This window comes from Bombina bombina, chromosome 6 (genome assembly GCF_027579735.1).
Source record: "Bombina bombina isolate aBomBom1 chromosome 6, aBomBom1.pri, whole genome shotgun sequence".
NCBI lineage: Eukaryota > Metazoa > Chordata > Amphibia > Anura > Bombinatoridae > Bombina > Bombina bombina.
Genome location: NC_069504.1, coordinates 287,981,975 through 287,995,895, shown reverse-complemented (window position 1 = coordinate 287,995,895; position 13,921 = coordinate 287,981,975). Strand labels below are relative to the sequence as shown.

Sequence of the window (13,921 nt, the reverse complement as noted above, 5' to 3'; positions counted from 1 at the left end):
CGCAGTGCTTTGCATTTACATATTAATAAGTTCCCTGTGCGCTCCTGATCAAATGCGCTTCGTGGTTAAACCCAATAGCATGCGCTTTACCTCATATTTTTTCCATTTCAGCACCATGTTTTAACACTTGCGCATAACCGCAATGGAGTATCCTACCTAAATACATGTTCTGTGTCACACGATAACAAACCCGTAATGTCACATAACAGGAGCAGAGAAGCTTTGGTCTGAAACACATTGCACATGCACAGAAGAATCATTCAATAGCTAATGTTTCGGTATGTGCCCCCTCCCCGAATTCCTGTGGAAGAGAGAACCCAGGCTGCCAACCGTGATTGGACAATGCAAATTAGTCCCACTGTGGGTTTGGAAAGGGCCATATTTTTAAAGAAGATTGCGGTAAAACTGTTAATATACGAAAATGGAAGGTATTTGAGCATCTTATCTGTTTATATTGACCTGCAGAATGATTAAATATAAATATTTGCCTTTCATATACCTTTGCAGGATAGTCTTATGCTTATCCCAGGCATTCTTTAAACTAATTAAACTTACACTTCATATGAAATGTGGGCCTCTGGTTTACATCTGCTGTCCAGATGTATGTTTCTATGTAAGGTAGTGTTACTTTCTAACAGACTTCAAATGTTATTCTTCATGAATGGAAGGCATGCTTAAAAACAAATAGGACTATAGGTTGTACACTTAAGATTTAACTTAAGTCAAACAGGTTAGGAGAAGTAAAACTGTGAAAGATACAATTTATTAGTTATTACTGCCTATACAGTTTGTTCTGTACCATCAACACAACAGCTCATCGCAAAGAGCGTACATGATGAAATATAATAGTCTGTAATTTCAGAGAAAACATCCGTCAAATCATCTGTCCTTAGGAGGGTTCTTGTTGATGCGTCTTCTATGATATCTGTAAATTACACAAATATGCAACATATATTAAAAACTGAAAAGCTTCTTCCGCCTTAATTAACAAGCAGTTTATCAGGTCACATGAAACAAAAAAAAAATATTTGATTCAGATGGAGCATACAGTTTTAAGCAACTTTTCATTTTATTCTGGTGATCTAATTTGCTTCATTCTCTTGGTATCCTTCGTGGAAAAGTATCCCTAGGTAGGCTCAGATGCAGCAATATACTACTGGGAGGTAGCTGCTGATTGGTGGGGCTGCACATATATGCCTCGTCATTGACTCACCTGTTGTGTTCTGCTACCTCCCACTAGTGCTTTAGAATTATGAAAGAAAAACAATTGTGTTTTATATCCCTTTAAATGTAAACAATTCTATCAAATATACATTTTTAAAAATTCTGTCACTGCTAGAGGTTATTGCAAAGTGGATAAAAAAAAAATCTTTTTTTTTTTAAAAATACTATTTAAATAAATAATGATAAAAAAGTGCTTTCTGAAGACCCCCCCCCCCCCCCAAAAAAATACAAAACAAAAAAAAGATAAATTATAGCCCAAGGATAAATTATTCTGAAATAAGGACTATTGTTTTAACTATGTAGAAAAACTAATGTTTATTTTTTTGGGGTAAGTTCTAGTAAAAGGGATAAAAAACCCAAACACATTTCTTTCCTAAGATATGGTGAGTCCACATTGTCATTTACTGTTGGGAATATCACTCCTGGCCAGCAGGAGGAGGCAAAGAGCACCACAGCCAAGCTGTCAAGTATCACTCCCCTTCCCACAAACCCCAGTTATTCTCTTTGCCTTGGTGCATGGAGGAGTTGAAGTTTTAGTGTCTGAAGAAGAATTAGATTTACTTTGCTTCAAGCAAGATTTTTTCTAGTATAGAAAGCCAGAGTAGGATTGGGTATAGTTGTAGTCCACGTTAATCTCTTCATTAGAGTAGTGGTGATTTTAAAGCAGTTAAGAAAATACAGTGAGGCCCATCTCACAAGTTCCTAACATCTTGCTGCCCTTGTATAGAAGGCCAGAGTAGGTTTACTCTGTTCTTTCTTTTTTCTACAGGTCTCTGTGAGGAGCGGCGTCCTCTCATACCAGGTAGGCTGTCCTCCTGCCGGACGGCTAGATGCAGGTAAGTGCCTTTTGTCTTCTGGGGCTAGGAGGCTGGCAGTGAAGGGTTAAAAACTACCTGCAATTAATATGGGACACAAATCCTTGATGGACGGATTTTTTATGGCAGTGGGCAGGCACTATATATGGTATGTGATTATGGATACTTAGGTGTTAATCTCCTTCAAAGCAAGGAAGGAGTTAATCCTCTATTGTGTGCTCAGAATTAATTTAATTTAAACATGAACTTTGTTTATTTGTTTCATTAGCCCTACGCTTATTCTTGTGAAACACAAAATGAATTTCTATAGCGGAGATCTTAGGAGAGAGTGCTCTTTCACTAGAGGCGTCATTCCTATGGGGCTATTATGGTGTGCAGTTTTCTAACGAATAGCGGAGCAGTGCTATTATAACTTTTTCTTGTCTGCTGCAAGAAGGTCTCTGGGGAAGTCTTAATCGAGTTTAAGTTAAGTGTTTTAACTGATTGTTTTCTAGGCAGGATGAAGCGCAATATAATGAGCACTTCATTCCCATGCCGATTCCATGTCCCCGCCTCTTTCTCTTAGAGAAGCTGAACGGCGCCATTTTGGAATTGTGTTTAGTCAGTGTATGAACTCCACCTCGTCCTCCGGCGTGAGAACGAATCAGCGTTCTTGTTCTAACCCTTTGGAGTCAGTGAAGCAGTTTTACTTTAAGGATGCTGCTTGTAATGAATCCCAGTGTGCGTCCCAACAGTGCGTTTGTCTTTTTTCACTCAGCTCTGTGTCAGTGACAGGCGCTGTCGTTTATTAAGGGTGAGAAGTGCTTGTTTTCACATAAAGAGAAGATTGCTTACAGTATGGTGCAGACTATTCTGGTAGACACATTTGTTTAGATCTTTTATGAATATGTACCATTCAGTTTTTTTTATATCTTGATATCAGGGCACATAATTTTATGACTCCTCAAATGACATACAGGATTAACATTTTTGTGCACATACACTCGTGTCAAATCCTTTTTTTTATAGAAAGGTTCTTAGAAGTCTGTTCCTAGGAATGAACGATTATTAGGCTCTGGGGATCAAATTGTTTTTGTTTAACATTTCTGTCCCTTATGAATTAAATAATTCCTTATGTCCCCCAGGACAATGTTTTAGACAGTTTAATTTGTCTAGACAATTCTGTGCTGCACAATGCTATTGAATGTACAGATTGTTGCCTTCTGAGCCTCATGTCTCCCAGGATGATGCTGTTCAGGCATTGCCACAGCTTTCTCCTATACGTCCCAGGCTTCAATGGCATCACATACAGTGCCCTGCGGTTCCTCTCAATCTCCTGGAGGAGTGTATTTGCCTGCAGATTTTGCAGCTCAGGTATCCTCTGCGGTATCTGCTTTTTCATGAGAAAACGCATGAGGACAGTTAAAAGATGTCTGTTCCACTTTCTGTTACACAGGTTGCTCTCTCTCCTAAGGCTAGTGAGGAGGATTCACCGGTATTTTCGGAGGGTAAAATCTCAGATTTGGACAGTATAATTCCTTCATCTGATGCTTAAGTGGTCTCCTTCAGATGTATGCTTGCACACCTTGTGTACTGTTAAAGGAGGTTTTAGCTAATTGGACGACATCAATACCCCTGTCGTTGTCAACCCTTGGAAGTTTTGTAAACTTTATCATTTCTATTATGTTCCTTCCTATGAGGAAGTGCTTTCTAGACGTGCCTTGGATATTTTTTTTTACAGGAATAGGAGAATCTAGGTGCACGATGACTTGAATAGAAGGGAGCTCTTCTACTATGGCTCAGAGAACTTTTATCCCTATAGAGGATAAATGCTCCTTTACGGATCCATTGAAGCTGGAGGTTTAATTGTTCATTTAGAGCAATGCCTTGTCTTATTAGACTTGCTGGGCATTGTGGCTGAAATCTTGATCAGCTGAGAAGCCTACCTGTGGCTTAGTGGTACAGCCTAGGCTTTATAGTTATGCAGTTGCAGGTTCAATATTTTATGTTTCCTCCAAATCCACGCTTCTGGCTTTTCCTTTCAAGGATGAGACCCTGTTTGGACTTGGTCTGGCAGAATTATCCTCTGACTTTACAGGTGAAAAAAAGTTTTTTTTTCTACCACAATTCGAGAGTAAGACTAAAAGGAAAGTTTTCCTCTTTCTGCAGAGTCAGTCATGTCTTTTGGAATCCAACCAAACTTAGCCCAATCTAAGATTTCCTCCCAGGGGCAGATTTCTCCTTCTAGAGTATCTGCAATCCAGGTATGATGAGAGGCATTCCTTGAACTGAGTTCAGGACCTTCTTCTCTGGGAGTGATAGTTCCAGTCTCTGTCTGGGAACGGGATCTAGGAAATTTCCTCGAGTTTCTCAGGTTCTGACCTTCACAGTAGTATCCATTCTCCTTTGGTTCAAGAGGGTCTGTTCATAACGAACATAGACCTGAAGGATATCTATTTTTTTTGTTCCCATGATTCAGGAGCTTCTCAAGTTTCTGAGTTTTGTCATCCTAGAAAGACTTAGGTCTTGGGGTATTGCAAGGGCGCCTTACTGGACAATATATAGCTCAGGTGTCATCTTTTCGAGCAAACTCTCTTTCAAGAGATCTTGTCCAATCTACTTTCCCATGGGTGGGAAATGAATCTGGAGAAGAGTTGCCTTGTTCCATCTAAAAGGTTGATTTTTTTGGGGACCTTAATAGATTATCTAGGAGAAGATTTCTAACAGAGGTCAGATAATCAAGGATTTTTTCCTTTTCCTCTCTCTGCAGTCTACTGTCCGGCCAACAGCAAGCTCTAGTGGTCCGGTAGATAACTTAGCAATCTTGCAACCAGAGGGTTGGGAGTTTGAATCTGGCTGCAGTTGATTTTCCCTTCACTTTTCAGTGACTCAATATGGAGGAAATTGGTCTGATGTTTTCCATGGACATCATTCCCTTTGCTATTTTCCATAAAATGGAGAACATTCAGATCCGTCTCAGAGGATAGATCTAGATCAGTCGACAAGAGACTCTCTCCTGTGGTGGTTTTTCAGTTGTATCCGTCTCAAGGTACATGCTTTCGGAGACATTCCTGGGTGATGTGACCACGGACGTCAGCCTGCTGGGCTGGGAAGCAGTCTGGGACTTGTTTGAGGCGCAGGTTTTATGGGCTCGAAGTGTCTGCTCTCCTCTTTAACATATGTGGAGAGAGATGACTGCTTTCTGATCCTCTAGCTTGGGTATTGGTTCCCAACAGTAAATGATGATGTTGTGGACTCACCATATCTTAGGAAATAAAACAAAATGTATGCTTACCTGATAAATTTATTTATTTCCGGATATGGCGAGTCCACGACCCCGCACTTTATTTTTAGATAAAAAATACCCAGAGAACAAAGAAAAAATACATTAGTGTTTCTCAAGCACAGTCCTCAAGTACACCTAACAGACTTTGCATGGTTTAGATTTGCATGATATCTGAACTAGATATAGGTGAAACTATCAGCTAATCAATAACCATGGTTACTAACCTGTTCTCATTCACCATCTAATTATTTCAGCTATGCTTTAGTTCAGAGATCATGAAAATCTGGCCTGTTAGGATACTTGCGGACTGTGGTTGAGAAACACTGTATTACATGATAGAAGTAAACTGGAAATATTCAAATTGTATGCTCTGTGTCACGAAAGTTAATTTTTGGAGGTTCATCTCCCTTTAACAAGACAAACAGCAATATCCTGAGGTCACTAAAATATATTTAGCTTGTTAATATTTAATTCCGCCATATTACTCCTACTTGGCTTCTTTTTGGTTAAACATTTTGGGCAAGATTACAAGTGGAGCGCTAAATTAATCAGCCATTACAAGTGGCTGGTTATTGCTACCGCAAGCTCACTGTATTAGTTAGCGCTTATAAAATTAACCAGAGATCAGATCTCTGGTTAATGTTATAAATGTCCATCAAATGCCCCCAAAATACACTGTAATATACTTTAATAAAAAAATAAAGATACTAGGCCACATCTAGACCTCTGTCCTTTCATTACGCAGCTCTTTTGAAGGACCATGCGATAGACCTCCCATGGCAGATAAAGGCCTGGTGCAGAGAACTGGATACTATAATCCCGGTCAGCAAGTTCTTCCTCAGCGATCTCATTTACAAAAAGGACTCTCCATTGTGTGACGGTCCTGGAAACATATGTAAAGGTGATACTGAAATGGCATAGGACCCCAGTGAGACTGGCTAAGATGTATAAAAATAACAGTCCACAATGCTGGAGGAATTGCGATCAGTTAGGTACGGACATACATATTTGGTGGTCCTGTATGAAGATTTCTAAGCTGTGGTCTGATGTCTAGTTGCTTCTCAAATCACTCAATATAGAATTAAGACTGACTCCACAAATGGCGCTATTTCACATTTTTCCAAGGTCTCTTCCCGCGTCCACCAGGAGACTACTTATCTACATTTTGGCAGCTACTAAACTGTGTATTGCTCGAGCTTGGAGTCAATCAGAATATCCGACTCTAAATGGAGTGTGTGACCTGGTGAACCATTTTGCGACAATTTGAAAAATATGTGGCTGGAGAAACCAATGGAATGGAGGCTTACTGGGAGACATGGTCAGACTGGATCATGTATCAGTAGGTGATAAAGGTATTCTTTCGTCAGCCTAGGACGGGGTGGGTTGGATTGACCAGTGGGGATGACCTTTGACCTCTCCACGTAGACTTGCTGAGAGAGAAACATCTATCGGATAGAAGTTTTTTTTTGTTTTGTTTTTTTTTCTTCTTCCCTAACCCCCTTCTCCCCTCCCCAATTTTCATATCCTCCCCCTCTAACTGAAACCTTTTCCCCACTAGCCCTACTCGGGTGGAATGCTAATCTGATGAGTCTATTGTATTTAACTGGACAGATAGTATGCTCATTTCTAGATACACACACAGCCTTATTCACGTACTATACCCGCTCTTTTCAAGAGCGAATGTCAAGTTCTATTTATATTTCCTAATCACCCGTAGGTTAGAGTGCCCTCCGCCATTAGCCCATTAGGCCTACCCCTTCATGATCATTTCACCTTCAGGCTTGGGCCCCCAGACTAACAACTGTTCTATGTAGCTAAGCGATGGAAGGCATGAAAGTTCTATCTGATATCAGATAAATTTATGTTTCAAGATTTAATTTAACGGTTTATGAGACCTGCATTTTGTAACTGCATGTTCCTTATATACTATTTTTATAACGACTAGGTATAGGTCGACTGAGATCTGATTGAAATGTCTAATGTTTTCTATACAAATTCAATAAAAAAAATAAAGATACTAGCATCTTTATTTTTTTTAATAAAGTAACTGCACTAGGCAGTATTTTGGGGTAAAATTAGCAGGACACACACACATATTCACACACCCCTATATATTTAAAATTTGTTGCCATCGCTGCGCTACCGTCTCCGATGGCATAAGAACGAGGCTCCCATTGGAGCCTATGGAAGCGCACTGTCGTGAGTGCAATGCTTCCCAGCAATGCGAACGCAAGAATGCGTTTGCATTGCTGACAACTTGTAATACCAGCGCACATTAGTGCGCTGGTATTACACAGTGGAGCGCAAATATCGCTTTCATGAAAGCAATATTTAGCACTCCACTTGTAATCTGGCCATTTGTGTTGTGTATGTTCATATTAATAAAAAGGTAATGATTTAATTACTTTGCATAAGCACTATTCACATTATGTGCTCCCCCATTATAGCAATAGGTAGTCTAATTGCTAGGCATGACAGGGTGGGAATAAAATAGTACTATCTGGGCAAAGGATGCAACTGTTTGCATGTGAGAATTTAAACCATTTTATGTTTCAGCATTTAAAAATATTTGCACTAAACCCCTAGCAAAATGACAAACCACAAACTAAAATAAAAGGTATAACCTTATAGGACTTTTTTAAACAGACATGAAACCCCACATTTTTCTTTCACGATTCAGATAAGTCTACATCTAAAAAACAAAACAACAACAACAGAAGTAAAATGGAAAGTAGTTTAAAATGGTTTTGTGTCATATTTCATTTTCAGTTCTACCCTGAAGCACCCCTAACACGCCAGATTCTAATACCTTGCCAGGGCTGGTCAGCTGCTCACTCACTGGGACTGACTCCCCTGTACTCAGATAGGAAAAGCCTTAGAATCAGGCTGGTTAGTGACCTTTGAGGACTGATCCTGAGAAATGATGATATAAAGTTTGTAACAAGTAAAGTTCCAGGTAAAGTGTGTATCACTGGGATAATGATTCATGCAACCATGTGCCTGATACAGGTCTAACGTTAACTATCTTAGAGAAATGATGCCATAATGAAATGTGCCAGTTATAGTTTTCTATACCCAAGTATGCCACAATGATAGGAGCTTGATTTGCTGCATATGTGATAGAGAAATGCAGAAATGTGGCAACATGAATATTACTTCCTTCATCATGTTTTTTCCTAATGTAAGTGACATATTAAAGAACTATATGTGTCTTTCATCTAGAAGTTGCTTTATTATCTGTTGCTCTATGTCAGATTAAGTATAACTAGATTTTAAAATAAATTCCTGAAAACTTTGATACCAATTTGTAACATTTTGGAATATGCACACTTGATCTATTCTATTCAAACCTAAATATAATCTACACCTTGCAGTTGGGGTACTTAGGAAAAACATGTATTCCTGTAGGGGTACTTACTACAAAAGAAAGTGTAAACAGTGCACACTTTTACATATAGAAATCCTCCAGATGTCACTTCTGTTCTTTGATTTAAGCCCAATTTAACATTTGTGTATGGGATATACAGTTTTGCTCATAAGTTTACATACCCTGGCAGAATTTATGATGTATTGGCCATTTCTCTTGTTAAGTGTGTTCAGTCCACGGGTCATCCATTACTTATGGGATATATTCTCCTCCCCAACAGGAAGTTGCAAGAGGATCACCCAAGCAGAGCTGCTATATAGCTCCTCCCCTCACATGTCATACCCAGTCATTCTCTTGCAACCCTCAACAAAGAAGGAGGTCGCGGGAGGAGTTGGAGTTTTTACTTAATTATTCTTCAATCAAAAGTTCGTTATTTTAAATGGCACCGGAGTGTGCTGTTTTTTCTATCTCAGGCAGTATTTGGAAGAAGAAACTGCCTGCGTTTTCTATGATCTTAGCAGGCGTAACTAAGATCCACTGGCTGTTCTCGACATTGAGGAGTGGGGTAACTTCAGAACATGAAAATAGCATGCGGGGTCCACCGCAAATGAGGTATGTGCAGTACAATATTTTCTGGGAATGGAATTGACTAAGAAAATACTGCCGTTACCCGTTTGATGTAAGTACAGCCTTAAATGCAGTAGTAGTGACTGGTATCAGGCTGATAAATGTATGCACAGTAGAGTTATTTTCTAGGGACTAGAATTTGACTGTGAAAATACTGTTAATACTGAAATAATGCTTAAGCCTTATCTGCAGTGGTAGCGACTGGTTGCAGGCTTAGTAATAACTTTGCATGACATTTAAAGAAGTTTATTTTCAAAACATTTACTGGCATGTTATTCGTTTTTGTGAGGTACTTTGGTGATAAATCCTTTGGGCATGAATTTTTTTCCACATGGCTAACGTATATTTTCTGCATAGAAACCGTTATATCAGGTCTCCCACTGTTGTAAATGAGCGGGAGGGGCCTCTTTTTAGCGCCTTGTTGCGAAGTTAAAATTCTAGCACAGTCTTCCTGCTTCTTCCTCCTTGATCCAGGACGTCTCTAGAGAGCTCAGGGGTCTTCAAAATTCGTTTTTTGAGGGAGGTAATCAGTCACAGCAGACCTGTGACAGTGTGTTAGACTGTGATAAAAACGTTTATATTAATTTGATATCCGTTTTTTTGGGTACTGAGGGGTTAATCATCCGGTTGCTAATGGGTGCAATCCTCTGCTAATTAATACATTTAAAGAATTGTTGACTAGAACTGAATTATTCTTTAGTTGCTCAACTGTGTTTTTTAAAAGCGCTGCAGCGTTTTTTATATTGCTTGCAAACTTATTGAAAGTATTTTCCAAGCTTGCTAGCTTCAATGCTAGTCTGTTTAAACATGTCTGATACAGAGGAATCTGCTTGTTCATTATGTTTAAAAGCCGTTGTGGAGCCCAATAGAAATATGTGTACCAATTGTATTGATGTTACTTTGAAAAATCAATCTGTACCGCTTAAAAAATTATCACCAGACAACGAGGGGGCAGTTATGCCGTCTAACTCTCCTCACGTGTCAGTACCTTCGTCTCCCGCTCGGGAGGTGCGTGAGATTGAGGCGCTAAGTACATCAAGGCCCTTACAAATCACTTTACATGATATGGCTAATGTTATGAAATAAGTGTTATACAATATGCCAGAGTTAAGAGGCAAGCGCGACAGTTCTGGGTTAAGGACAGAGCGTGCCAATGACACGAGAGCCATGTCTGATACTGCGTCACAATTTGCAGAACATGAGGACGGAGAACTTCATTCTGTGGGTGACGGTTCTGATTCGGGGAGACCGGATTCAGAAATTTCAAATTTTAAATTTAAGCTTGAGAACCTCCGCGTGTTGCTAGGGGAGGTGTTAGCGGCTCTGAATGATTGTGACACGGTGGCAATCCCAGAGAAATTATGTAGGCTGGATAAATACTACGCGGTGCCGGTGTGTACTGACGTTTTTCCTATACCAAAGAGGCTTACAGAAATTATTAGTAAGGAGTGGGATAGACCCGGTGTGCCTTTTTCCCCTCCTCAGATATTTAGAAAAATGTTCCCTATAGACGCCACCACAAGAGACTTATGGCAGACGGTCCCTAAGGTGGAGGGAGCAGTTTCTACTTTAGCCAAGCGTACCACTATCCCGGTGGAGGATATCTGTGCTTTCTCAGATCCAATGGATAAAAAATTAGAGGGTTATCTTAAGAAAATGTTTATTCAACAAGGTTTTATATTACAGCCTCTTGCATGCATTGCGCCTGTCACTGCTGCAGCGGCCACACCCTTCCTCAGGACAGGGCCAAATCAAAGGCCAAACAGTCTAATTTTCGTGCCTTTCGTAATTTCAAGGCAGGAGCAGCATCAACTTCCTCTGCTCCAAAACAGGAAGGAACTACTGCTCGTTACAGACAGGGTTGGAAAAGCAACCAGTCATGGAACAAGGGCAAGCAGGCCAGAAAGCCTACTTCCGCCCCTAAGACAGCATGAAGTCAGGGCCCCCTTTCCGGAGACGGATCTAGTGGGGGGCAGACTCTCTCTCTTCGCCCAGGCTTGGGCAAGAGATGTACAGGATCCCTGGACGCTGGAGATTATATCTCAGGGATACCTTCTGGATTTTAAGACTTCTCCTCCACAAGGGAGGTTTCATCTGTCAAGGTTATCAACAAACCTAGTAAAGAAAGAGGCATTTCTACAATGTGTACAAGACCTCTTAGTGATGGGAGTGATCCACCCAGTTCCGCGGACGGAACAGGGGCAAGGGTTTTATTCAAATCTGTTTGTGGTTCCCAAGAAAGAGGGAACCTTCAGACCAATCTTAGATTTAAAAATCTTAAACAAATTCCTAAGGGTTCCATCGTTCAAGATGGAAACCATTCGAACCATCCTACCCATGATCCAAGAGGGTCAATATATGACCACAGTGGATTTAAAGGATGCCTACCTTCACATTCCGATTCACAAAGATCATTATCGGTACCTAAGGTTTGCCTTTCTAGACAGGCATTACCAGTTTGTAGCGCTTCCCTTCGTGTTGGCTACGGCCCCGAGAATTTTTACAAAGGTTCTGGGCTCTCTTCTGGCGGTACTAAGACCACGAGGTATAGCGGTGGCTCCGTACCTAGACGACATTCTGATACAAGCGTCAAGTTTTCAAAATGCAAAGTCTCATACAGAGATAGTTCTAGCATTTCTGAGGTCGCATTGGTGGAAAGTGAACGTGGAAAAGAGTTCTCTGTTACCACTCACAAGGGTCCCTTTTCTAGGGACTCTTATAGATTCTGTAGAGATGAAGATTTACCTGACGGAGTCCAGGCTATCAAAACTTCTCAATGCTTGCCGTGTCCTTCAGTCCATTCCAAGCCCATCAGTAGCTCAGTGCATGGAAGTGATCGGCTTAATGGTCGCGGCGATGGACATAGTGCCATTTGCGCGCCTACATCTCAGACCGCTGCAACTATGCATGCTAAGTCAATGGAACGGGGATTACTCAGATCTGTCCCCTTTGCTAAATCTGGACCAGGAGACCAGAGATTCTCTTCTCTGGTGGTTATCACGGGTTCATCTGTCCAAAGGAATGTCCTTTCGCAGACCAGATTGGACGATTGTAACAACAGATGCCAGCCTACTAGGCTGGGGAGCAGTCTGGAACTCCCTGAAGGCTCAGGGATCGTGGACTCAGGAGGAGAAACTCCTCCCAATAAACATTCTAGAATTAAGGGCAATATTCAATGCTCTTCTAGCTTGGCCTCAGTTGGCAACACTAAGGTTCATCAGATTTCAGTCGGACAACATCACGACTGTGGCTTACATCAATCATCAAGGGGGAACCAGGAGTTCCCTAGCGATATTGGAAGTCTCGAAGATAATTCGCTGGGCAGAGTCTCACTCTTGCCACCTGTCAGCGATCTACATCCCAGGCGTGGAGAACTGGGAGGCGGATTTTTTAAGTCGCCAGACTTTTCATCCGGGGGAGTGGGAACTTCACCCGGAGGTATTTGCCCAACTGATTCTTCGTTGGGGCAAACCGGATCTGGATCTCATGGCATCTCGCCAGAACGCAAAGCTTCCTTGTTACGGATCCAGGTCCAGGGACCCGGGAGCGGTGCTGGTAGATGCACTAGCAGCCCCTTGGGTTTTCAACATAGCTTATGTGTTTCCACCTTTTCCGTTGCTTCCTCGTCTGATTGCCAGGATCAAACAGGAGAGAGCATCGGTGATTCTGATAGCGCCTGCGTGGCCACGCAGGACCTGGTATGCAGACCTAGTGGACATGTCGTCCTGTCCACCATGGTCTCTACCCCTGAGGCAGGACCTTCTAATTCAGGGTCCTTTCAACCATCCAAACCTAATTTCTCTGAAGCTGACTGCTTGGAAATTGAACGCTTGATTCTATCAAAGCGTGGGTTTTCGGATTCGGTTATTGATACATTAATACAGGCTCGGAAACCTGTTACCAGAAAAATTTACCACAAGATATGGCGTAAATATTTATATTGGTGTGAATCCAAGAGTTACTCATGGAGTAAGGTTAGGATTCCTAGGATATTGTCTTTTCTACAAGAGGGTTTAGAAAAGGGCTTATCCGCTAGTTCACTAAAGGGACAGATTTCTGCTCTGTCTATTCTTTTACACAAGCGTCTGGCAGAGAATCCAGACGTCCAGGCTTTTTGTCAGGCTTTGGCTAGGATTAAGCCTGTGTTTAAAGCTGTTGCTCCTCCGTGGAGCTTAAACTTGGTTCTTAAAGTTCTCCAGGGTGTTCCGTTTGAACCCCTTCCTTCCATTGATATTAAGCTTTTATCTTGGAAAGTTCTGTTTTTGATGGCTATTTCCTCGGCTCGTAGAGTCTCTGAGTTATCTGCCTTACATTGTGATTCTCCTTATCTGATCTTTCATTCAGACAAGGTAGTCCTGCGTACTAAACCTGGGTTTTTACCTAAGGTTGTTTCTAACAAGAATATCAATCAAGAGATTGTTGTTCCATCCTTATGTCCTAATCCTTCTTCAAAGAAGGAACGTCTTTTGCATAATCTAGATGTGGTCCGTGCTCTGAAGTTCTACTTACAGGCAACTAAAGATTTTCGACAAACTTCTTCTCTGTTTGTCGTTTACTCTGGACAGAGGAGAGGTCAAAAGGCTTCGGCTACCTCTCTCGCTCTTTTTGGCTTCGTAGCATAAT

General features: G+C 41.2%; 1 protein-coding gene across 1 annotated transcript in view; it reads right to left on the bottom strand.

Annotated features, from left to right (window-relative positions):
• Positions 1-744: 744 nt before the first annotated feature.
• MRPL42 (mitochondrial ribosomal protein L42) overlaps positions 745-13,921 on the bottom strand; it is a 32,019-nt gene continuing 18,842 nt past the window's right edge. Inside the window, exon 5 of the mRNA XM_053716899.1 lies at positions 745-925. Coding sequence (XP_053572874.1) covers positions 880-925 — 46 coding nt within the window. The 3' untranslated portion in view covers positions 745-879. The remainder of the gene's footprint in view (positions 926-13,921) is intronic.